Here is a 26591-nt window from a genome sequence, read left to right as displayed (position 1 = left end):
AAGCGTTGCTGATACCTTTATATCCCAGGTCCACGTTCTGTCAGCAAACAAGGCGGCACGATATGCTAACAACACCACTTACTGTCAGAACAGGCCATTCCTTGCCACCTGTACCTCCTGTGCCTGCTGCGAGGCTCTTGGATTTCCTTACGAGTAGCTCGGAGTTTGGAATTCAGCCTGTGAGCATCTGGTGCAAAAACCCCACAGCCATCCCGCCTAGGCTCGGGGCGAGGGATCTATCTGCCAGCACCAATACTGAGGAGAAGGCACAAGGGGAGCTCCCTGCTCCTCGGGTGGCAGCAGGGACCAAACTGCTACTGCTCAACCGCTCACAGCACTGGGTTTGCACAATTCACCTCCTTATCGTACTCTGAACTTGAATGCCAAGCACACTTTTCCCAACAGCTCAAAAATCTAAGCTAGAAGAACCTATACGCAAGAAAACCCCTCAACTGCTGGTAAGGGAAACATTGGTGGATGAAGTGCTGTGTGTCTGAGCATGCTTTAAGCACCTCCAAACAGCTGCTCAGCAAAATGTGACCTTCCCCAGTCACCTCAGCAGAAAGTTACCTGGTGACTGATCTTTTTTTATTTCACTCCAACAATTGCTTCTTCTCCTGCTGCTGCTTTCTTTCTAGGGAAGCTTTGTCTTGACAATTGTTGCTGGGGCCAAGGGGAGGAATGGCTTCTTTTGAGGCCAAAACACCTCCTGCTTTTCCCAGTTTATCAAGGATGACACGGACAAGGATCTTCTCATGTCTGATGTCTGCACGCAGACAGAGCTGGGTGAAGACATTTTGTGGTGGAAGCAAAATCGAGCAATTTTGTCCCCACCTTTGCACCCCTAAGGTTCGGCTGGCTGTTGTCTCCCACACCCAAAGTGATGAGGCAGCAGTGGCAGAAGCTGCAAGGGAAGATGTGAAGCTTCTCCACGTCCCTGAGCCCTGGTGTTGCTACAGAATCGTGCCTCTGCATCTACCCCACCCACACCATCAGTGCGTAAGTGCTTCCAGATCTGACTTCAGTTGTTTGTACCCTTACTTCACTTACAGCTGCTCTCAAGAGACTTTTACGAGGGACTGGCTCACACTAGGAGGAACATACACCCCCTGGTATGGGAAGGAGCCACAAGCTTTTCAGTCACTGTTGGTGAGTAACAGATGCAGGCCCATTGAATTCCAAAACACTGATACAAAAAATAAAATAAAATATCACAATATCACAAAACATTGTTATACAAGAACTTCTCTCTCTCCCTCTGTGATAATGACATTGTGATACCGTGCTGGGCTGGAAGGCATCTACAGGATTTTGGAAGTCTCTCTTTCCTTCCTAACACCCCTTCTTATTACCTGAATATCATTTCAGCGGGAAGAGGGGATTAGACAAAATCCAGCCCCAGGGTAAGTCATGCCATGGTGACAGCCGTGATGGGAGTGCCTGAATTCTTCACACACACACACGCACTCACACGCACCCCTTCACTCTCCCCGGAATGGAAACAGGTTAAAGAGAGTTGTGCTGGAAAGGACCCTACCTTCCAGCAGTGCAGATGGGCACTCTTGGGCTCTGCTGGTCACTACCACTTGTGGAAGCACGTACCTGACCAGCCAGTGCACATCCAGGTAAGATTTCTGGGAATTACGTTTTGGTGTTCTAGCTTGCAAGTTGCAGCTAGAGGTTGCCTACTACCAAGCCTCCTTTCAAGTACTTTCATGTATTAACAAGAGTAATTTATGATTTGGGAAGTGTTTGTTGGCCTGAACCTTCTTCATATTCTCTATGGCAACCTGTTTTGGCACAACTCTTTAGCTTCCTTTGGCCAATAAGTTTTCTCTTTCCTCATACACATGTTAGCACAAATGTAAAAGAGAGAGCATATCAGAAGAGGAACCGACTGCTACAGGCTCCTGCTTTGCTGGAGACCTGCTGGGCACAATAGATCCTGCTAAGCAGAACTGTAACCAAAACAAATCTCAGTTTTCTTGTGAGCTTTTTGATAATCTTAGCATAACGCGGAAGTTACTTTCTCCAAATCCTGTGGAGTCCTAACAGTGCCAGTCACTGAACAGCTGCAGAAGCAGGACACTGCCTGAAGTCCTTGATTTTCCTGCAAAGATCCAGAGATCTTATAATGGAAATAAACCCCCGAGCTTCAATGAATTCTCCTACTTTTGGCAAGAGCTTACTTTGCAGAAGGAACTTTTCCTGAAGGCAAAATACCCTAAAATACTTGGAGACAAGACTTTATGTGCTGTCCTTTGAAGGGGGCAACTGTGTCCACTCACAGGAATGAATGGTCCTGATGCCAAGTTGGAGAACATGTAAAATATGTAAAAAAGTCCTCCTTCGGTTTGATGGTGAAGGAGAAAAAACAGGAAAAATATTTTTTACTGATCTTACCTGGAAATACCATCTTTTTTTGATTAATCTTCCCCTCCCCAAACCTGCATTGAGCAAGATGAGTCATTCTAAGTGCAGCTTTTTGTTTCTGGACAATTTTAACAAAAGTAGAAGACATTTGGAAACAAAAGGTGGAAGTCACACATATAATTAGGTATCAGTCCTGGGACTGAAGTGGTGCCGTTGTATTGGCTGCAGTGCACATTAGAGAGTTTTTTGTACTCAGTATTTCACGTGCTCTCTTTGTCTGAAGGAGAACAGGGACTTGTGTCTGTCTCCCACATCCCATCCTGTGTAGGCTTTTCTGTTGGCATAGGCTCATGCTAAAGCTGTTCCACCACCAAGGGTAAGCAAAACCCAAACAGACCAGAAGAAAACCTTTCTGCCAGGTCTTTACCTAGCAGGGGAGGCACCACGGCCACATTGCTCGTCTTCCTCCTCTGTACCAGCAATGGCACCTGAGTTAGATTATTGAACTGGCTCGGAAAACATGTCCCAGGGGGAGGCAGTCATGCTGAATGCTGAGCTGAGGCTCACAATCCCACAAGTGCTCTGAGGCTACACAGATGTCATCAATAACAGTGATGGATTTATATACTCTATTTACTACATGGAGAAATGCCTTTATGCTAAAGACATTATACATCTTCCTGTGTTGCCTTTGAAGCATAGCTCTGGAAATCTGTCAGCTGGTTTGATAGATTGTTCAAAGAAAAGTGATAATTCAGAATACATCTGTCTCAGTTCAAAGCTGCTGCTTGTCAGTAACTGCTTACCAGCTATATTGCATGTGCGTATCTAATTAATTTGATATCCAGTCCTCCTAGCAGGACCACATCCAGTATGCCTTGATGCAAAACTGAACTCAGCAGAGATTTCCTACGCATGTCATGAGAAGCTACAGACAACTTCTATTCTGCATAGTACTAAAACAAAACAAAACAACAACAACAACAACAACAACAACAACAACAACAAAACAGCTTCCCTATAATGCCATGAAAGAAATGGAAAGGATTGAGCACTGTCTTTAGCCCAGGATGAACAAACGTGTAGAAACAACATGGATGTGAGATGAAGCAGACTTAGCTTTTGGTGCAAACATATACAGGTACATGGGCTCTGACTCTGGAATGAAGAGCAGTAGAAATGTTTTCTAAATTGTCTCAAATCATTAAAATCATGCTGACACTCAGTTTATTATTGCTTTCTCTGAGAGAAGGGTATCCAAGCACTTAAAAAGTCTTATTATGCACCCACTGACATCTGTATCGTGCTTCAGATACCACATTAATAAGATTTAAGCTCCAGATGGATAGAACTGGAGTCAATTGGATTTGGCTCCTAAGTGCTCAGTCCCTTGTGATAACTGAATCTATCTCCCCAAGCCACATAAGTGCTTTTGAAAATTATGCTCACTGCAAGGGGTTACTGGCAGCATGGAGCAAGAGGCCAGCTACTTTCATTAAGTAATGGGAAACCCACATAAAGATCTACCTTCTACAGATCTACCTTGTGTTTGTCTCAGCTTTTATGCTCTCTCCTATTACCTCTGTTTTAGGTTTCTTTGCATAGCACAAGAACAGCAACAGCCAGGAGTTGCTTATATGCAGGCAGTGACAGCACAGAATTTGTCATTGTTGCAAACTCTTCATCTACTTACATGGGGAAACTTTATATAGAAAGGATTTGTAGTAGTATGATCTGTGAACTGTAAGGACTGACACCATAGACAAGTGAGCAATTCCCAGAGGTGAATGAAGTGCGAGAAATAAGTACGGTAGCAGCCTTTCTCCATCAACTGAGCTCTCTCTTCTCTGCTTTGAGTCAAAACCATCATCATGGAGGATGTATGGATCCTTCAGAAACCTGCTGAAATGTTTCCTTTGTAGAACAGATATCTAGAGCTAAAGCCCCAGTGAAGGATCAGACAGGACAGCTAATATGAAACACAGATTTGGTGATTTTAAATAAATTCTTGTAAAAGAACAGAATACAATTTTCAGCCAATACATTTTTAATACCTATAAAACTAAATTGAAACATTGGCTTGCAGACAAATGGCTTTTAAGACTAATTATTGATCTCTTCTTGATGTTCAGAAATGCTTCTTATAGATTTCACTTGTAGCACGTTTCTCAGAAGTAAGTAAAGTTCAGGCTCTGCACAGACAGGACTGGTGTCAGTCATGTAAGTCCTTCCCTGTGTGGTATGAAGGGATGTGAACAACACACAGATCTTGTGCTGGCCTTCTCTACAGCATGCAAATTTACCTTCACGCTTTCGCTGTCAACCATTGAACACATTCATACAAACATCAATCACCCTCATAACCATGTGCTACTATAAATTTATATAAAAGTATAAATACTTAATGATAAAAATTGAGTCACCAGTCATACACCAGCTGAGACTACACACTGAAGTCGATGACAAGTTACTGATGAAGACCATAAACTACTTGTGATGTTTTGGGTTCTTTCACATTTTTGAAAGGGAATGGTGTGAGTCTGACAGTGTTCATAGACCGTGACAAAAGTGATATTAAAATTCTATCAACATTGCTATATTGGCTATATATTAATTACTAATCGAGCATCATTAATATTCTCTTCTTTGGGATGCACTTGTACTAGCAAATCATCATCAGCAGGGAACATTTCTGACACTGTAACACAGTGCTCTGTGGTGGTATGTACGAGTCCTGCACTTTTCTGGCCTGTCCAACAGCATCCTCTCACCAGCTCTCCATCACAATTCTGGGCAGAGAGCAGCCCCAGGAGGCAGCCTGCATGCATTCGTCCTGCTTGGGGGGATAAGAGCTCAGTGCTACATACACAGGACATTTCCTGCCTGCTGGACTTGGTGCCAAAGAGAAGTCCCAGACACATCTGATTTATTAGCATGCTACTACAGTCTTGGAGTCTGGTCAAACAACAGCATCTAAAGCAACGGTCCCTGATCTGTGGACCTCATCCTGACTGGCTGCATTTAAGGGAAAGTAAAGACAGTGGAAGCAGAAACCAAAGTGGAAGGTAGCTGTGAGATAAGGTGTTGGGCCACTCGGGTTGCTTGATCATTATCAGAAGCTGGAGGAAGATGAGAGGCCAGCAGCTGCTGTTTAATACAGTCACTTAAGCTCAAGAGAGCCAACAGAAATAATTTTTGATGTTAATCATATTAAGAACTGATTAACTACATCAAGGGTTATTACTTTGCTTACATTTCTTACTCATTTCTCCCTTGTGCTAGGCAATTTGTTTGAGTTCCAGAAATAATCTCTCACGTTTCAATCACCGGCACTTCCAAGATGCCAATGCTCTCATGCCTGCAGTTTTCTCCCCGCCTGTGCCCTCAATTCCCTGTGCAGCCTCTTGGAGGGTCTGTTCAGAGCATGGTCACATACCGAACGGGGGGACGCGCTCCGCCTCGGCCGAGCAGATGCTCTCTTCGTGTGCCCGCCTGCCGTAGATGGCAGAGTAGATCATGAGGAACTTGGACTCCTGACAGTGGAGCTTCAGTTCCTGGTTTTCACAGGCCGATTTGGTTTTGTATTCAGCTAAAATAGAAGCAAATAACAATACGGTAGCGTGAGGCAACTTTCTCAGCTGGACTGCTCGTAGCAAATAGCAGCATGACAGAAAACAGCTTTTCTGCAAGTTGTGCTGTCAGTGATATGCGGCACGATTACACCCAGAGGCAAAGCCAATAGCAAAGCAGAGTGCTTCCTCCAACTAAATTGTTCCCTTATGAGTATCTAGAGCCTCCAGCTCCTTTTAACAATGAATGAAAATACTAACTTTTGCCAACCTCCTCTCCCGGTGGAACAGCCACCCCCATTCCCGCCTGATTTCCTGGCCTGCTTTCCACTACTGTTCAGTAGGAGAAACCTCATCCCTTCCTTTCGTGCCCCTGAAGGTCAACGTCACTTTCTGTGCCTATCCCAATGCCTGATGGAGTGCTGAGGCCGCTCACCAGTCACGGGGCTGGCTGGCTGGCATCGCCTGGTGCCACAGCACAGCCCCTGGGCACGGCCTGCGTGTGCCAAGCCAGGCCTCGGCTGCATTTTCACCTCTCCACCATGGTCAGTGGGTTTCCCCGACCTGGCAAGGGCTGCTTTGAAAGTTTGGCTGACAAAGACACATGGACAGGAGCCCGAGAAAAACATCCCCCTCCCTTTCTCAGGAGGCACAGGCGGGCTGGTGGCTCTCCCCACATGGTGTAGGGAAGCAGTGAGGTGGCCTTTTGGGCAGGGCAGCTGATCCCACCTTGGGATCTGGCTGGAGTCTGCCATCTGGCCAAAGGGGTCCCCAGTTGGCCTGAGCAACCTCTCTGCTTGCGGCATTTCACTGCTCAGGTCTTCCTGGCCTGGGTAGGGTCATGGCCAACCATCCTTTTGTGCAGATGGGGCCGGGGAGAAGGGTTGGTTCTGCTCCATTTTGCTGTCTTTCAGAAATGTGAAAACAGGAAAGGAGGTTCCTGAGCTAAGCAGGAGCAAAGGGAAATCTTATTGTTACTGAGAGGTGTTGCTGGAGCAGAGTGTGGGTGTCAGGGCTAGGGGAACCAGGCAGGGAAAAACTCCTATCTATTCAGCAAAGGAAAGATTATTTTGTTTAGGACAGAACAGACTTTTGAAAAAGGGTTAATTCTCTTGGTAATAATCCAGTTTATTCCATTTGAACTCTTTGTCACTCACAAGTTGAAGTCAAAAAAAGAATTTTTTTTTAAGAATAGTAAACCTGCTGCAGGTTGTTGCTTCTGCAGAAACACCTGCCATAGTGTACGCCCGTGGGGATCAGGCCAAGAAAAGAGCAGCTCTGACCCAAGGGCTGACAGCCTAAAGCTCTGTTCAGCCGTGCTTTGGGATTGCTGGGGAGGCTACAGAACAAACCTGCGAGTGGCACAGGGTAAAAACACAACAGAGACCTCAGCAACAGCAGGAAATGCAACATTCCTAAATAGATGAAAAACTGAGGGATTTGGGCAATTACTTAAGTGCCCACCTGAAGGTGAGGAGATTGTAACATATGCTTAAATTATGCTCAAATGATTTCCTGAGTAAGGATGCTTCCCATAGCCAAGTGTAACAATGTTGTTATCTTACCTACAAACATAAATTTCCCGTCCAATAAATCATGTAATTTACACTGGACCTGGACTCTGCTTCAATTCTGAAGGCAGCACTTGCTGTTAAATACACTTTGGACTAGCTTTTGTAATATTTGGGTCACAGAGAATATCAGGCATTCATTTTAACTCACTTCTAGTGGAAAAAAGTATTTTAAAAGTAGCAAAGAGGAACCCAGTCCACTTTCAATTAGTAAAAGGAGGTTTCTAATGAGAACTGGTACAGCTACAGTATACAAATCTACTGTGAATAATGCAGTAATTGTAATATATTAAAAATGTGAACTCTAAGATTCTTTCAAGTATTTGCTTTGGGACCCATTTCAGCCAGACTGGAGATGAGCTGCCAGGAAAAGCTGAGCCCCTGGGCAGCTGGGGCTTTTTCTCATACATAATAGCAACAAGAAAAGACAATTGGAAAAAAAAAAAAAAAAAAAGAAACCTCATTGTGACTGTCTTAATTTTTCTGATGCTCTTCTTGTGTTTGCAAAGGTCATTCTGTTTGAGGCAGGATTTGTCCCTTTTCCATACAAATGTCAATTACCTGTTTAGGACACAGGTAATCCTGCTATAAAATTAACCATGCAAGTGTATCCTCCAGTCATTATTTTATAAACAGTAGGTAGTAAACCGAGGATCTTTGAAAGCTTTGGTCCTACTTTTTAAGCATTTTTAATACTACTTGTTACGATAGCTTCATCATTTGGATCCTTAACCCAAACATCTGTTTTTGCTGTTCAGCTCTGTATTTCTAATAAGACATGGCTTTAAAAATATTTTCCAAGACATTTTTCCTTTCGAGTCTGGTGTCTGACAACTGATTCTGACAAATTATGCTGGTCATTACATTGGCAGCAAGCACAGTGGAGTTGTAAGCACAATGGCAGGCTGAAGTAAAGTAGAAAAAACAACTTGTTATTAATCTAAGAGACGTAAAACTTAACATGGATTTATGCAAAGCCTTGTGCAGCGGCATTCTAAGCAAAACAAACAATGAAACACACAAAAACACCTTTTCCTGGTGTGGATTACTTACTAGGTTTGCATTTAAAGGAGACAAGGAGGAATTTAGTGGTCCCTGGACATAGATCAGGTCCGAAAACCCGACTATTGACAAGGAGTTGGCAGGATCTCAGGTTTTGGCATTCATCCAGTACTTTCTAGAACAACGGGCAAAAAGGATAGTCTTGAAAACAAGATATGAAGCTACAAAGCAACGACAACACTTAGCTGTACTTTGTTCTATACAGCAGACAAACCATCCTTTCACAGCTTTTGGGCCATAAACACATAAAACATCTGGATCACTGGATTTAGGCCGCCTCTCCGCTTTGAGCCACGGCCAAGTTTTTGGTAACACACGCATAGCAGCGATGTCTGTGGCAATTTAGGATGTTACTGATTCACTGTTGCTTGTTGCTTTTCCCTCTGCCCCCCACCAGTCAGCCAGGCCTTACTGCGTGCCACCACGGCCTCAGCAGTGCCTGGGACCCTGCTCAGAGCCCTCAGTGCATGCTCAGCCTCTAGCACTTCGGGCACATCTTCCCGATAGCATTTATGGGAATGTGATGTCCAACCGAAGTACGGTAACTCAGAAAGATGCCTTTTTAACCATTTCATCTCGATCTCCTTAAGTTTACCTGACCATGCTCTGCAATACCTTTATTTGAAAGAGGTCTAATGAGTGGCTTAGTTGCCTATTTACCTGACTTGCCACTTGATTCAGTTTCAAAATTGATTTGGAAAGACAGGACAGATACGCCTTTCTATCCTAAACCTATTAGTTGGTACCTGTTGTTTTTTTTTCTCTCTCTCTCTTTTTTTTTTTTTTTTTTTTTTTTAATGCTGTTTTAAAGCTATATCTACACCAGATTTATTTTCCCAGAAATATACCGTGGTTCTTACTGTTCTGCTTTACTGGGAGTAGCAGCCGAAGGACAATAGGAAGGTCACCAGCATTACACACAGAGGGTCACGTGGACCTCCTCCAAGTCCAGCTAAAGGACAGAGTACTTCTAATGCTTGCACTATTGTTCCTGCCTCACCAGTGCTTTTGGAGCTGTAGCAATGATTGTGATAGTTACAAAATATGAAGACATTGCCCCAAATGACTCTGTCCAGCTTTAATCCAGTCACACATCAAAGCATCTGAAAAAAAACAGTTTAAATTCAGCAGTGTACTTAATAAATTCTTATCCACCTTCAGAGCCTTGCTCAGAGCAGGCTGTCTGTAGACTGTTTTTGTGCAGCCTGTGTTGTTGTACCCATGATTCTTGATGTTTAAAATCCCAGCGGATTGCAGTAAGGAGGGCATCATCTCTAGGTCACACAGCTCTTAGCAGGTGTAACTGCAATACATTATTCTCTGATCATTTTAGGTACTTCCCAGAAAATCTATGGAAATTTTTGCCTTGTTTCTCATCGGAAGGGGTCTGAGTCATATCAAGAGGCCAGATCACAAATTTACCACTGTGATTAGCACAAGCTGCACTCTTGTTTCCAGGCTCAGATAGTTGGCAGTGGCTGAATCTCTCCTGTCATCCCTGGAAGCCATCCTTCCCAAGCAGAAATGATACACATTGGCAGCACAATGCAGTGATCCCATAACACTCTTGTCTTTTTGTTCCCCTGGGTAGAAGGAGACTTTCATCCAACACTTTTTGAGCATTAAGTGCACACTAAAAAGTTTATAAGGGAAGGAAAAGCACAGTGGACAATTTTGTTGCTCAATTCTTCTTTTAAAAAGTTGCAAGTCATGCAAATAACTCATCCGTAACTGGGAATGCTCTAGAACAGGCCAGTGAAATAGAGTTACAACTTCAGTAAGGGGAGATGGATGTCCCCTACTGAGTCACCTTCTGTTTGTACCTGAGCTGAATCATCTCCTGTGCATCTGTTTGTGTTTTCTCTTAATGCAAAGAGCAGTCAGACTTTCTATCATGTTGCTGTGCAAAAGCACGCAACCACGAAAGCAAACAATGATAATCGTAATGAGACAGCCCGGGGCTATTAATATCTCAGGACAGATCAAACTTTGCAGTGATCCTTTTAATAGGAGGTCACTGTATAAAATGCCTGTTATGCTTCCTCTTGGCTGCAGGGCAGCATCATGCCTGATGATGCAGACTGCAGATGTGTTTCCAGAGGGAAGGGGAGGAAGGATGAGATCACTGGTGCTCTTTTCTAAGAAATCAGTTTACAGGATGTGTCTCTTCTCCTTGACAGAGCTGGAACTCCCTGAGATGCAGAGCATTTGTATCTCTCACGTTTGTGGTCTTGTCAAAATGCTTTCGTGTCTTTGATCAGTGACAGTGCCTGAATGATGATGATGGTTTATACAACTGTTACTCCATGCTGTTTATTATACTCAAGGGAAAAAAACTGCCCAAGGAGACCTCACAAAGGCACTCAAGACTCACAGACCCCAAATAATCCTTGGTATCTCTTCACTATAGTCAGTAAAATGACCTCAAGGATGCATCTGGTCTACCGATTTTAGAGGAGGGCTGTACTTTCACATGGCCTATAGGTCATGGCTGGAATGTCTTTAGAAGCTGCAATACAGCATGGATGAGCCACACTCAGAAATTGTGGCCTAATATTGTTTCTAGAGAGAGGATATTACTGCCAAACCACTCTGTAAAACTCTTCAGCTCACTAGTGGGGGAAACAGACGTTCCCTGTTGACAAAAAGCCATGTGTCAGCTACAAGCACTAATGTTGCCAGCTTCATCAAAGCTTCTGTGAAGCATTTACAACAGCTTCACTGACAGAACATATTTAGATTCCACTGACAACCCATTTTCCAATGATTTAGTGAATTGGGCCTAACACTGTAATTTTCACTGTGATGAAACAAGCCTTTGACAGCAGTGGAAGCCAGGCCTTCTAAGCCTTGTTGAAAAAGTCACCATGGCAGAAAGCAATAATTTATGAAACCTAAATAATTTTAACCTACACTCAAGTGGGCTCGGGAAACAAGCTATAGGATATTCCTGATACAAATCATGTATTTATGGAAATGTAGACAGCCACAGAAGTGCTTAGGCCCTGTTGCTTAACTCATGGGGCCTTTTCAGTCAGTGAAGATAGCCTCGTGGTAGGAGTTTGGCTTGTTCCATGCTTATCTCATTCAGTGCATTTGTAACCCCGATGTGTGAACTGATTGTATCCTCTGCTGGGAATAAGGAGGGCCTGTGTGATGGATGAAGGCTGGCCTGCTGAGTCATGACAAGTCCTTGATTAGAAGGGAATTGGTTATTTTAGGGAACATTGGGAACGGGGTTTTCAAAGCAAGGCTCAGAAGGAAATCTACACAGCTTTATGCGATACCTGCAGGGAGGTGGGTGCCACACAGTTTATGGGTTCTGTCATCCTGGCTTCAGGCTGCTGTGTGCCACACATTTGGTAGTCTTGCCCGTAAAATGCTGACTGAATGCTTATTGTCGAATGCCGAGGACAGTGCAGACTCAAATGCTCCCCGTCGCAGGCATAGGCGGTATGATTTTGCAGAAGTTTGGTTAGGTAACCTAGAAAATATTCAGCTGTGTTACAACTAGCACAGGAAATGACAAACTCATTAGATAATAAGAATACCACGATCAGTCTCTGGAAAGGGCATTGTAGTCAAGGTTAAATTTATGGCCCACTGCCACAGCACACGGGGCTGCGAATGGTTCAGCCTTTAAGTGCCAGTAACGCTCTGGTCTGGGGCACGGCAGGTCGGGTGGCGGTGACCCAGAGCTGCACGGTGTTGGAGATGCCACTTCACAGACAAGAAATGGGCTCAGGCCCTTGGCCGTCGTGGTTAATAACAATTTTAGGGCATGTTTGCAGAAGGAGGAAGGACTGTGGCTTGGTTTTGTGGCCTAGACCCTTCATTCGAGCCAGCTAAGGTTTTCCTTACATCTTGGCTTAAACTTTTTCACATTTCTGGGCTCCCCAGCAGCTGTGTCGTGCACAAGTGGCAATGGAAATGACCCTGCATGGGCTACTGAACCAGGTGTCAGGGCAACTGAGAGGAAAGGTGGTCCATACCTTCTGGATGTGGAGATGTGGAGCTGCTGGACAGAGACCCAACAGTACCACATGCAGAATTTTCTATTTACTAGCGAGTCTGTCAGTGTTAACAGGAGAGGGAGAGTCTGTATGCAGCTGTCCACCTGTACCATCCGTTTGCATCTTCTCATAAGCAGTATCATCAGCAGCTAATGAAACAGCTAATGAAAGCTGGGTTTATGATTTGTATTTCATCGGGTATTGCCTCTTAAGCCAAGATTTCTGTTATCACCACAAATATTTATAAAATTCATGTCCTGCTGCCCTTTTCTCTGTTCTCCCACGGAAAACTTGCAGGGGAACATGCAGGCTGCTAGCTTTGACCATTACAAATTGGCCATTGTGATGTGAAACTGCTAGGGGAAATTTAATTCAAAGACTTTCCTCACCTATACTTTGAAGCTTTGATATTTTTACCACTCAGTCACACTTGATTGAAATCTGTCTTTAAGCAGAGAATGTTTGTGGGTAAAGGACAGGACACAAAATACCAGCCTACAAATGAAGCATTATCCTTCCCCATCCTTCAGCCATAAACACATGGAAATTAGACCCAAACCCAATACACTACAATCAAAGCAAATCTTTTACCTAACTCTTTCACTATTAGCCAAACTTTTCATTAACATGCAGATAATAACTAGAGTCGAATGGTTTCTTTATTTTATACATTCTCTAAATTCTGTATAATTCTGTCTAAAATCAATAGCCAACTTCTGTAACACCAAGTTCACCCAGATTCAACAAAAAAAAGAAAAAACAAACAAACAAAAAGCCTACCCCAAACCAACCAACAACGGAATCACCCAAACAACAAACTATGAAGTACTGAAAAAGAACTAAAGGCTTCTGTTGATTTATTTGTTATAAAAAAAGACTTGTACAAGTTTTAAAACTGAGACAATGATTACATAAGGATCTTCCTAATTTCCAAAACCATGAATCATGTCTTCCTTATCTTCGCCTCTTTTCCAAACATGTTATTGGTCTACTTAAAGGCAACACAAGCATCATCTCCTCAGAAGCCTGGCATAACTCCACTGTTGTGACAATATTATTACTATTAAGTAGGAAAAAATGTCCCTTTTTATGGCTGAATCATAAATAGAATGATATAGAACAGAATACATTTACGTTGTACCTAAAAAATTAGTTCTCTCAGAGAAAATAGGAGTTTGTTCATGTCATTTCATTTTCACACCCGTTGCCCTTTTTAAGCCTTCAAAATAGAAGAGCAATTAAAAAATGCTTTGAATAGAAACCTAAGTATTCCAAGTAAATGATTTGAAAATAAAATAATCTAGTTCTCTGGTATTTTTTCCAGCTGCAGCAGCTGGATAGGAAAATTCAGCTCATTACCAGTTGTGAAGTTTGGGGAAAGGAGAAGCCTAGTCCACTACCGAGTCTGACATTCCCCAAGTACAGGCCAAGAGGGGACAGGAGTCACTGGATGCATCTGCCAGCACAGCGAGGACGTAGGGGAGTTCCTCACCTCATTGAATTCGATCTGAGCGCTGGCACTGCCTGCAGGATGGAGAGAGTTTCATACCCTGTACTTGCAGCTCAGATCTCAAGCCCTGCAGATATCCCTGCAGCTTCTCACAGGTTAAAAAAATAAAAAAAAGAAAAAAGCAGAATCCGCCCCCTACATTTTTTGTGTAACTGAGCTCACAACTCACTGAGCCTTCCTGCCAGAGCCACTCCTCTGCCAGCCTGCTCCTGAGAGGTGCTGCCTATTGCCGGGAGAATGGGCACCCAAGCTCCTTTGCTTAGGTCTGATGCTGAAAGGGGGCTTCCAGTGGCATTTGCTGCCTCTGAGTGCTTTTTGCATTACTTTCACGGCATAAAGGGCCACAGTGTAAAAGAGTGCTCAGCCCAACGTGAGCTGTGGGCACTCAACACCTTGAAAGATTTAGCCTGATATTTGTAATCATTTCAATTCTGCGGGTTTTAAGTTACGTGGAGCCAAGAGCGCTGTATACAGAACAGCCCGGTATTCCCCACAGAATATCAGCTATGTTGTGATTTGGACGAGTTCCCTGGCATCTTAACTGCTACTTTGATCCTGCAAATTCCTAATGCGGTACCTAAGCACCTTTCTCCAACAATTGCAACTATTCAATTCTTAAAAAAAAAAAAAAAAAAAAAAAAAAAGCCATCTTAAAAAACTTGCTCAGGTTCTGTACAAGCAATACGGCTCACTCGTAAAAGTAGCGTCAGATGGACTGGTGAAAATAAGACATCGTGCTCCCTGGCCTTCTGAGTGGCATTTTAAAGCTGACACTAAAATCCTTACGTATTTGCACACAATAAAAGACAAAAATAGTAATGGAAATTGGCTGCTGCCCTCTGATAAGAGAAGTGGTGACGTACTAGTATCTGAACTGCCTGTCTCACATGGCAGACCGTGTAAACCTGCATTTTTTATTGCTATACACACAGGTTGAGCAGCTAGCCCTTTGCGAAGAGTAGTGCAGCCCAGGCAGCCCACGCTGGGCAGGGGCTCTGACCCAAATCACAGCTTCCTCTGGTTTCTTCCCTGAACGTCTCCAGCCTTTTTCCTCTCCTGATGCCAGCCCTCTCCCATGACCCTGGGCCCTGCCTGCCCTGAGCCCACCTGGAAGACTGGGCTGGGCGAGAAAATGATGCTCTCTCAGAGGCTGAAAGGAGTTCCCAGTTGTGTCACCATCCAAACCCAACAGCAGGATTGTGTTTTAAGCATAATGTTGGGTCCTTTCTCTTTGCTCGCTGGGTAGCATGGGGGATGGGAGGTAGCTATTGGAATCACTTTTTCAAGCTTCATTCTGCAGCAAGGAAGACTACAGACTTCCTCTTTTGTTTTGTTTTTCAAAAAAATAATAAATGTGACTTCTTTAAAACAATATGATACTTTTGAGAAAATGTCAGCGGCTGTGAGATTTGGCTAAATTAGAATAACTTGGCAATGCAGCAGTGTCCCAATAGCATCTCTGTGCCTCTGTGTGAAAGCCTCGCTAGGAGCTTTCCCATTTACCCAAGACACATTCATAAGCGATGTACGGGGTGCTCTGCATACAAAATCATCTCAAAGACATTACAGACTGGCTCAGAAGTTAAGCCTGAATCATACGTCCTATTGATTTGAAGGCCAAAAGGTATCATCCCACTCAACCGTCTGCCTAACCCAGACTCCTCATTCATTGTAACTTCTTACTGAGACTCAAAATACCAATGCGCGATCCAAGCGTAATCCTTTCTTGCAGAATTAGCCAAATTAGTCACAGCATCAACTGTGTTGACAAAGAACTTCAACTAAAAAACATAGCCCCAGGAAAACACACAAAACACTGAGACTGAGCAGCTGAACAAAGCTTTAAGCCTTATTGATGACTTCTGGTTGCAAAGGAGAACTGATAAACTGTAATGACAACGACAGACAAAATTAACTGGCCTGGGAGAGTTAACGTTGTAAATAGATACCTCTTTGTGTAAAACAGAGCTCTTAAAAAGCTGTAGTTCTACACCCAACATTTGCTCTTGCTATTATTGCTTTGGATAATAACAATCATGGTAGTTATTACCATGAACCTGAAGGTAAGAAAATCCAGAAAGATTTTTTCCCCTACTTCAGACCACTGTAAAAATGGAAATTTAAAAAATCTCAGTTGAAGGAACTATGAGTACCAAAAAGCCTGCAAATGGCCAGCCAAGAGACGCTCTATGTCTCCAGTGCATGGCACAAGACAGCATGGGGTACTACGTTATATGGAATTCATCCCTTAGGGTGGGGGTCGTTCACACAAGGCCTTAAGGCCCTTTTTCAGCATTAGGCTGTAGAAATGTGTTTATTCTGCCCTCCCCACTTGTGCCAGCATGAATCTCACCACGTGAAGCATCAAGAAGAACAACATTTTGAGCTCTGATTCTTATTGCTTAGCATTTATTAAATACAAGCTCAGCGTTGACTGATGTAATGTCCTTCTGGCAAGAGAGCAGCTTTGCTTTGTAATATTTTTGGAGGCTGAAGCTGGGTATCACACAGCCTACAAGGCTGCTCAGAATCAGGCCTTTATACACAGAGTCAGAAATACTGGTTGCTGTGCACAGTGCTATCTAGCTTAATTAGCGCAATGATTTGCTAGCTTGTTTTAAAGACATTTAAATCCATTTCAGATCAAAATAGATTGAAATAGCACACACATTGCTGTGGGAGTCCCAGAAGGCTAATCCATTCAGTGCATCTACATCATCTCCCGCCGCTTTCTGAAGAATTGTGCCAACAGGCATTAAAAATACACAAGCAAGACTAACGAGTTTGAGGGAAGAGATTTCATGCAGCGATAACAGAACTGCTGATAAACTCTACTACAAACCCCCTCAGAAGCATCAGTCTGACATTTATTGGTATTTACGATCCAGCTGCAGTATTTCTCCGGCAGTATGTTCTCCACTGGTTTGCGAAGGAAGTGTTGAAGGAAAATTAACCCCCGAAGTTTCATGCCCACTCCCCTCTGCCACATTCTCTGTTGGTCTTTAGAGGCAACTAACCACACCACAGACAGTGCTGTTCAGGGTTACTGCATAATCACTGCTTTCAGAGCCCTGCTCTGTGTGCGGATCTGACAGTGCCTGGCTGCCTCTGTTCACAGAGGCAGGGCAGGGATCTGCTTCTTGTAATTCCCTTTCGTCTCTTACCTTGGCTGTATGCAAGCTCTTTCTGTGGTAGCTCTACTTGAGAGCTAGCAGTCACGACAGAATGCAAAATGTTATGCATGAAATACATTATTTCTAAAATTAAACCACTGTGTTTCTTGCCACAGCATTTTATTCTTTCTTGTACATCAGGTGCCATGTAAGCATACTGCTTGAGTCACCCCGGAAAGGTGTGGTCTTACAGGCTTTTATCAATTAGAAATATCCTCAGGCAGAAGTATTGATTATTCTACTTACTGTTCTTACCAGCTTCACTCAAGAGATACACATGAAAATCCACACTTGCTTAATACATGCTTTCTTGCAGAGTCACTGTTTGACTCAATTTCCCTCGCTTGTTTTTTTCAGTGAGCCTTTTTCCACTCTTCTCAACACTCACACTCCTTGCCAGTGACTGCTATCCCAACATCTTCATCCTTTTGCTTGCACTGTGGGTGATGACATCAGAAACTGGTCTGCCAGGCTAGAAAAATAATTTTTCCATAATTTTATTTTTGATGTTACTGAAACCTTTTTGATGTGGGGGCAGATGCTCGCTTGGAAAAACTCATGGTAGTCTCATTCCTGTGATAAGCTAGTGACCATTTAAAAGCTTTCAATTTCCAAATGTCTAGTTTGGGTTCAGAGCTTCCAAAGCTCTAACTTTTCTTAAAATCAGACCCCGTGAGTTTTCAATAAACCATTCCTCAAGGAGATAAAACTTAGGAGATCTTGCTCTGTCCATCTGCCATTCCCTTAACAGCTGTTGAGCTCAGTGGCCAGATTCAAACCTAGGGGGGTAGAGGAATCACAGAAATAAAGTTGCCACAAGTTTCATGAAATTAGCCTGAGCTAACAGGCCAAAGGAAGAGCTCTCACTTTCAATTCAAACTGGCTGCTGAAGAGCCGGCGCACACATACTGGAGAGCTAATCAGCCTGCTGCTAATGGGGCAACTTGTTTTCACTGGCCTTAATGACAGATGGGGGATTAAGACTTCAGCAAGAAAATCCTTAAGTTAAAAGTGAAAACGCTTTTGGGATAGCGTGGCAATCAAAGCAGGCATTAGTGATGGAGAGCTCAGTCATGTTCTCCATGAACTGTTTTAAAAACATGCGTGCGCTTTACTAAGGAAATGATTTTGTTTATATTTTCTCCCCCGTAATCGGAACTCATGGGTCGTAACCATCTTATTGATCATAACTCCCTCTGTCTGCTAAATCTGAGGGTCAAATTAAGCAAGGGTTTGATTTCACTTAGGCCAAAGAAGGGATTCAGGTAACAAGAAGGCAATTCCGCCTAAGAACTCATTGAGTTTAAACTCAACTATGTGAACAGGGTTTATTCAGTGAGTAACAGCACACATAAAAGTCTAAGCCATGAGCTCTTTTTAGAAAATAAAATAAACAAATAAAGATATCATGAAGGAAGTGCAGACCTCCTGCAGCTTTTCTGGTTATGCCAAACGGGCATTGTTTCTGCAGGTAGCCCATAACATCTTTGCATCCAGGCCACTCAGCTTGGACTTGCAGTTACGTGTAAGAAATTTTTTCAGACTGGGAAAACCCATGACTCTTGCACTCACAGGCCAGCTGACTGTTCTCTCTCGCATGTCCTCCCACAGCTGTTCTCTGTTTCCTTCAGATGGACAATTTCATATTCCCTTGTGTTGTCACCGAGGAGTGATGCTTACTTTCTTTATATCCAAATGGCTCTCTGAGGAAATCAGAGATCCCTACTCATTTCCTTTCTCCCCCTCACTTGCTCTTTTTTTTCCTAGTTTCCTTCCCTCCTTCTCTCTCCTTACATTCACACACACTTCTGTGGCTGTACACCAAATTGATAGGAAGGGCAGCATAAAACACTTGGCAGGCCTGGGTAAAAGCATCCAGGAGTTCCTTAACAAGCAACGTAGGTGCTAGGAAGGGGTAAACTGTTATCATTCTCTGAAGATTTGGGGCTGTATTAAACCGCATGCTACAGTCAACTATACTTCTCCCAGCTATTCCAGAGGGACAGATACTTGTCTTGTGACTTTAATATGGAAATATCACAGCAGAAAAGGAAGATTTTCTCCCTCCTATCCAGTGATACTGACAAGAGATAAAAGACTTCTAAGGAAGACTGTGAGGTTCTTTTCTGCAGAAAGACAGAAAGAAAGACAGAAGGAAAGAAAGAAAACAAAAAATCACCAACTCCACCAACAAAAAAAAACTCCTTTTCATTGGAGATGGAGTAGCTTCTTCTAGTGCCATGAACAAGAAGTAACAAGAGAAAGGCTCAGCAGGTTGCAACTTCATTGTGGAGACAGAATGAGTCAATCACCATGCCCACGAGACAGAAAAGTTATGATCTTCCCAAAGACTAAAAGTAAAAGTACCCTAGGGACTAGGGGAAAATACTTCTTTGAAAACTTGAATTTATGAACTTGAATTTCCATGCAAACTTGGGAGGTGGGGGAGTATGTTCATTGCCAGCCCCTCATAAAAAGAAAATTCAATTTGCAAACTGAACCCTGAGTCAGTCAAACTCCCATTTAATGCATTCCCATTGATATGTGACACTTGAAAAATCAGATTACAGGGAATAGGATAAATTAGAGCCCAGGGAAATTGCGTGTTGAATCACTAAGTCCATCCTCTGGCAGCTTGCATCTGCAGTGTTAGGAGAGCTTATAGTTTATCAGGTCCAAGCCAGAAAAGCAAAAAACAGAAATGAAAACACAACCCAAACCAAAACCCTACAACCCTCTATCCTCAGAGCTTGATGATTTTCTTTACAGCAACATTTCTTTTTTCCCAACCCAGTTTTAACCTAAAAAAAATGTCCCAAACTGTACAACGATTCTGAAAAATGAATGCTTGCCTTCCCATCCAAGAGTAAATACAATGAGGAAAAATAAACAGATATTTGTGGGTTACGACCCTCATCCAAAGCCCAGTGAAATTCTTGGGAATCCTTCCAGTGACCTCCATAGGCTTTCAGTCAGGTCTTATATTATGAGTGATGTTTTTAAATTAATTCTAAATTAAGACCCAAACAGCACTGGTATTTAATTTGTTGCCAGAAGCCACACAATAGACCTTTGAAACAAAACTCTTAAAATGCATAGAAAATTCAGATGAAATGACTCACCAATGCCGAACAAATAAGGCACAACCACACTTCCTTCTGCTCTTCAGCTCCCTTTAAGACACTATTTTCTCTGTGTTTGGTTATATACCAAAATATTTCAGTTTTAGTTGCAGATTATAGCTGGAAGACAGCAGACTTCTGGTGAGTGGTCAGACAGTGACTGCTCTGTCTGGGGACACTTCCAACAAAATAAGAGCATTTGTCTGGAATAGGTCTGTAACCACTTTCTCTAATAAAGCCGAGAGTGCCTGGAAGCTCTGCCTTGCTGAGAAGGGTATCGGTAGCGGATAGAATAGGAAGGCAGGAGGAGCTAAACCCTGCTGTTTATTTTGAATAGAAATAACACATGATGTGTCAAGTGCCAGCAGTCTGCACGGTGATGAATGAAGACAGCTCCTGCCCCAGAGCTGAAAGAATCTGAAAGACAGACTCCAACATGTCCATCCCTGAGCGGTGGAGCTCAGGAAGTCAGGTTTCCTATAGGTTTGTGTCTCATACCTGGATTTCCCAAAGTCTGTTGGGAGCGGTGGCGAGGGAGGTGGAGAGCATCAAGCTAAGCTTTAACTTGCTTTCAGAGAGCTTCTGGAGCAGCATCCTTTCTTGGGGAAGCCAGCAGGGCCCAGCTGCTTACGCTCACATAATGTGTAGGAATTTAATAGGGCCAAAGCTTCAACAAGGATGATCAAAACTACATTTTTCAACAAAATTCAACAAAAATTCAACAAAATTCAACAAAAACTAAACACTAGGCCACATATAAAATAGGATTTCATAAGCTACACTTCCTCGGGAAAGCATCTAGAACTGCAGAGATGAGCCTAGAACAAAACCTTGGTTCTCATTTCTGACACAGACCTGTTTCACAGATCCAAATCCACTACACACTGAGAAACCTTAAACCAGACTTAAAGATTTAACTCCCACGTTACTGAAATGAAACGTGTTTCTAAAACGAAATGTTCCCTTTAAGCAAAGCAACCAAAATTTGTGTTTGGCATTTGCAAGCCAGTATCAAGAAGATGCATCATCGACATCACTCCTTTTAGCACCTCATCAAATATCCTGGTGGAAAGACAAGCTCCACTTGCCACAATGAGTCAACAGAACTGGCTCCAGAAAATTTGTACAGGACTTTATCTGACCAGCACAAAGCCAACAAAGAACCTCTCTGCATCATTGCGGTTGGTCTTGATTGATCCTGCCACGTTATTACACACACAGCATTTGCTCGAAGCATTTGTTTGCTTTCCTTTTGCCTGGGGGAATCTGGGATGGGTAAATGCCACGGAACTTAATGGAAACTTTTAATGGAGAAAGGCCACAAGACCAGATTATATTTCTTGGGTGAACTGGTTTGCTTTTTCATTAGATCCATTTGTTCCCTATTATTGGGTCAGAAGATCAAGCCCATGAAGTTAAAGTAATGCCTAGCTCTGTCTGAACTTTCTGGAAAATGAAAGAAAAGTTGACACGTGTGCACAGAGGTTAAAAGGTTCCACCTAAACAGCGCGCCACTTTTTCTGTTCACCTCCCAAAAGTCATTCTTCAGCCCAGCCCTGCAATCACACGGTTACTTCATTTCTGATCTTTGGTTACAGACACGTTTCTTGAGAGCTGCCCAGAAAACCTGGCTGGGACTGAGGTACAGAAGGAGAGACTGAGGGACGAACCGAGTGAAGGAGGGCCGTTCAAGCAAGAAGGCCTGTGCCCAAGGTCGCTGGGAGAGAGGAGGCAGAGGAGAAAGCAAGGAGGTAAAACAGCTGTTCACCTTTTTTTTCCACATGACTAAATATTTTGGTGAAAAAAAGATTTTAGATGTCCTTTGAAGAGGAGTCATAAGAGGCAGAAAATTTTGCAGCTCAAACCAGTATGCATGAGGAAAGAATTGGGATTTCTCCATCTCTCTGACCCCCCTGCCTCTTCCTCCCACTCCAAACCTTCAGCTACCAGTAACAAACCTTGGCATACATGCTTTAAAAAATTAATCATTTAGAGAACTGCAGACCTGAGGGCAAACCTTCACTTTCAACAACCAATACAATATCCATACGTCCTGTGCTGCCACCAAGTTGCTGGAGAAGAATGGATTACGTGGATCTTTAAGTTCCGTGTCTATCAACATTGCTTTACCTCAGATACCTCCTGTTACCAAGGAGAAACTAACTTTGCTTACTGACAGAGTCCTCCTCACACGGTTAGATGGAGAACTCTGCTGCTGGAGTCCTGTTTCAGAACATTTTTCTCCCTAGGAAATACCAATTCACATCCCAATTCATAAAACATTACCACACAGTGGAGAAATGTTGCCAAGAAAACAAAACAAAACACAACACAACACCTTCCCATAGTTAAAAGCCAGACTGAGAAACATACAAGAACCTGCAGCTCTGTGTCCTAGGAGAGCAAGTGCAACAACAAGACCATCAGGGCAACTGACCTGCAACAGCCAAGTGAAGAGATTCTACTCCCAGCCTGCCTCTTATGAAAAGGGAGGGACAAATACTGTAAAAGTTTCACTGCTTCTGTTCTGTGAAGTGATCCATAAAAAATGTTGACAGTTTACTAAATGGGGAAATAAATACAAGTCACATACTGAAAAAAAAAAACCAAACACAACCTGATAATAACCCTTCACTATCCACATACACTACTCCCTGCTCTTGCTTTCCAAAATACCAGACAAATCCAAAGAGGGGTCATCTCATTCGGGCTGTTACCAGCAGCAGGTAGGTCTTGTGATTAACAGAAGGACTCCAGGCAGGTTAGAATTGCCAGCGTAATTTAATGCATACATGAAGAGAACAACAAGGATTGTTGTACGGTTGCTGCAATCTGACAGCAGGCTAGGAAGGATTGCAGAAAGCTGCCAGAGTGAGAGAATGAGGAGAAAGAGTGAGGGGAAGAGAAAGAGAAGGAGAAAGAAACAGAGCTTGGGCTGTAGAGGTAGAGATCTGATGCTGGAAACACACAGAGCAGAAAAGGCAATGACCCAAGAAAGTATGCACCTGATAATCTGAGTATAAAAGCCTGCAATCTGTGAAGAGAAGGAAAAGTTTAAGTGGCTTTCCCTCCAGTTCTCTGTGCGCTCCTAACTTCCCCGTAAGAGATCAAAGGGTGCCGAACACATTCACGGTCCTGATCTCTGCTGCTTTTGCCACCACACGACATGGAAACGTGCGGGCTGCCACCTGGGAGCTTCACCTTCAGAAAGGGTAAAGCAGGGGGGTTGGAGCTGCCCCCTCCCAGCACTGTGAAAGTGTAGGATGTCGGTAAAAAACAGGGGTGCTAGGTCCCTCTTGCCACCCCTCAGGACAATCCCCAGGGAGGTGCTGCCCCTTTAAACGGGGCAGATTTGTTTCCACGCACGTTCAGCAGAGCTTATGAAAATCAAGTCGCTGTTCCTGCTGCAGGGGGGTGGAACAAATAAGGAAATTCAGCAACTTCAGAGGCTTGGCCCGAAGCTGCCGTTGCAGAGCTCGTTGCAATCCTTTACCAGGTATTAAGCAGGCTCGGGATGGCATCGCAGGGTGTCATCTTACATCTGACAGCTCCCGGCCTGCAGCACCTGCTGCGGTTCCCTGCTTTTGAAGTAGCTAAAAACTTCCTCCTGTGTTCTGGATGCCTTTTTTTAAAAAAAGTATCCAGCACCGTTTCTGTGTTTTCTGTCATTCCGGATTACATCTCTGTTAAAAGTAAAAAGCAAATGTGAGCGGCGTTTGTTCAGGCCTGGAAGCGTCCCCAGTCGGGATTGGCAAGCGTTTTGGAATCTAATCTTTTCTACATTTTATTTACCGAATTGTCTGCATGACATTTTTAATGCTGATGTCTAGGCTGAGTTGGAGAATTATCTTTGGTCATTCTGCTTATTGGGAAAGTCCAGCGCACGATGAAATACTGAATACAGCTGTACTTCTGAAATCTATCTTGGATAACCTTATCTGAATAACTTCATTTTAAATGTGAATGGACTTTTGTGAGAGGAACTTTCTTAGATAAACTAGAGGGATATTTTTTAACTCGGTGCCTATCTGGAAGGGAAAATCTGAACTTTTGTTTTGAGAACTACATGCAAGTCCAAAACTAACATCTAAAACCCAGCAGGTAGGCAAAAATAAAATAAAGCAAGCATTTAAACGACCTAAAAGGCTTTTATTTCTGAAAGGAATCCAAGAGGAGAACGCAGTTTATCTCAGCACGTAACTCTGGTTTTTACATTTGGTGATTGCTTCCTTAGGAATGCTCAGGCTTACGTAGCTTGACACAGTAAGAAAGTCACAGGCTGTGTTTTCCTACTGCTGAGAAAATAGATCTAGTTTCTGCAGGACCATCACCGGCCTTGTGAACTGTAGGAACGTGAACTCTGTTAACACGTGTAACAGCACATTTGGGTTATTAATCCCATACTAACTTTGTTCCGGCTGGCTTTGGGAAAGTTCTGCTCTGCTCATTAAGGGCGAGGGCACAGCACACAGCGAGCACCCTCCCGCCAGAGCCCTCGGGGACCCCTTAGCCCCCTTTTATCCCCCTCAGGGGACCGTTAGCAGGGGGGTCGGGGACCGTTAGCGGGGGGTCGGGGGCCGTTAACCGGCGGTGGGCGACCGTTAGCCGGCGGTGGGCGACCGTTGGGCGCTCCCGCCCCGCCTTCCCGCCTCTCCCTCCCTCCCTCCCTCCCTCCCTCACGCCGCGGTCCCTCCCCGTTACCTGCGAAGTCTCCGAGCGCCGCCACCCCGGCGCCGCTGAGGAGGGCGCCGCTGAGGAGGAGGCGCAGCAGCAGCCGCAGGAGCAGCCGCTGCCGGCCGGGCCGTACCTGTGGGCGGCGTGGGCGCAGCCCCGCGTCCCCTCCCCTCATGGCAGCGGGAGGCGCGGCGGCAGCCCCGCCGCCTCACATGGTGCCGCCGGCGCGGCCACCACCTGGGGCTGCCCCCGGGAGCAGCAGCAGGAGGAGGAGGAGGAGGAGGAGGGCGGAGCAGCCCCTGAGGGAGAAGGAGAAGGAGAAGGGCAGGGGACAGGCTCCTCGGCGGCGCCGCGCCCGGCACTGCCCTCAGCGCGCATCGCGCGGGCCGGGCTGCCTCAGGGCCGGCGGCACCTCGCCCGCCCTCCCCCGGCTCTCCCCACCCCTCTCCGGGCAGTGCTCGGGCCCGGCGCCTCCCTCTTGGCTGCCGGGCGCCGTTCCGCCTTCACGCCCCGGGCGCCTCGCTTCCCGGTCGGTTTTCACCCTTCTTCCATGGTGTAAAATAAACTCTCCTTCTCCGTGTGCCCGCCTCACCCCAGCCCTTAAGACCCACGTAGCTCAGCGCAGGTGGGTTTGAAGTGCCTAGTGTTGCTTAAGGCTCTCCTTGCAAAAACATCTTCAAGTTCCTTTGAGAGGGTTCAGGTTGTTCCCTGGAGTCTGTTTGGTAAGACTGGAAAGCAAACCAGCGGGAAGGTCAAACACATTCGCTGTGTGACCTGCTAAGCCACCTGCAAACGTAATTTGCAGCTCCTATTAAGGTACGCGAGGCTAAAGGGCAAGAGACCCTAGAAGCAGCACTGGAAATGGGCATGAAAACCTTTTCTACCCTTGGGTTGTGCTCGGGTGTAAAGTGGGCAGGCGGGAACACCTAGCTGCCGTCAGCCTGCCGTGCACGTTCACACTCCTCTGCTTTCTCCTTGACACGGGTGAGGAGGTAAGAGATGATGGGGCCAAAGGGATGCTGTTAAACCCATTCCTCTCCTGCTCCAACTGAAGTTGGATCGCATCCAGATTTCAATTTCTTAACTTTGGCACCTCTTCCGAGAAGTTGCACTGAACTTTGACCAACTGGAACTTCGTGTCTGCATCGGAATTCATTTTATTCAACCTCCCCCTCTTCACACACAGGAAAACAACAGGATTGTGTGCACAGTATATTCACCCTTCCGTAGTCCTGGTCGGATAAGAGCAAACCAGGTTTCAAACAAACCTGCCCAAGGTCAGAGACGTTCCTTCACGTTTAACTAAACTCAAATAAATGGCATAGAAGATGCTGAAAACCAGGACATGGCATCCAGAAACACAGATGGAAGAGGACAATAGCTCCATCAGGAGTGTGATGCTCATCCTTCCAGCTGCTTCAGGTGTGGACTGGGTTTGCCTCTGAACTGTACCAGCTACCCTGTGCCTTCTGATCATGATATCAGAAAGAAAATTGCAGGAGTCTCCTCTCTACTTCTCTCAGT

General features: G+C 44.5%; 1 protein-coding gene across 3 annotated transcripts in view; it reads right to left on the bottom strand.

The window, feature by feature from the left end:
* EVA1C (eva-1 homolog C) overlaps positions 1-25482 on the bottom strand; it is a 34300-nt gene extending 8818 nt beyond the window's left edge. The window contains exons 1-4 of one of the 3 annotated variants that reach the window (XM_082754795.1): positions 25095-25475; positions 11863-12059; positions 8567-8690; positions 5810-5962 (exon numbers count right to left, since the gene is read on the bottom strand). In XM_082754795.1, the coding sequence (XP_082610921.1) occupies positions 5810-5962; positions 8567-8690; positions 11863-12059; positions 25095-25242 (622 nt within the window). In that variant the 5' untranslated portion in view covers positions 25243-25475. Of the gene's footprint in view, positions 1-5809; positions 5963-8566; positions 8691-11862; positions 12060-23886; positions 24063-25094 lie in introns of those variants that run through there. The other 2 variants (XM_082754796.1, XM_082754797.1) reach the window with 2 other exon arrangements.
* Between the last annotated feature and the right edge of the window lie 1109 nt (positions 25483-26591).

This window comes from Aythya marila, assembly GCF_965140915.1.
Source record: "Aythya marila genome assembly, chromosome: 1".
NCBI classification, from domain to species: domain Eukaryota; kingdom Metazoa; phylum Chordata; class Aves; order Anseriformes; family Anatidae; genus Aythya; species Aythya marila.
This window is presented reverse-complemented; position numbering and strand designations above follow the sequence as displayed.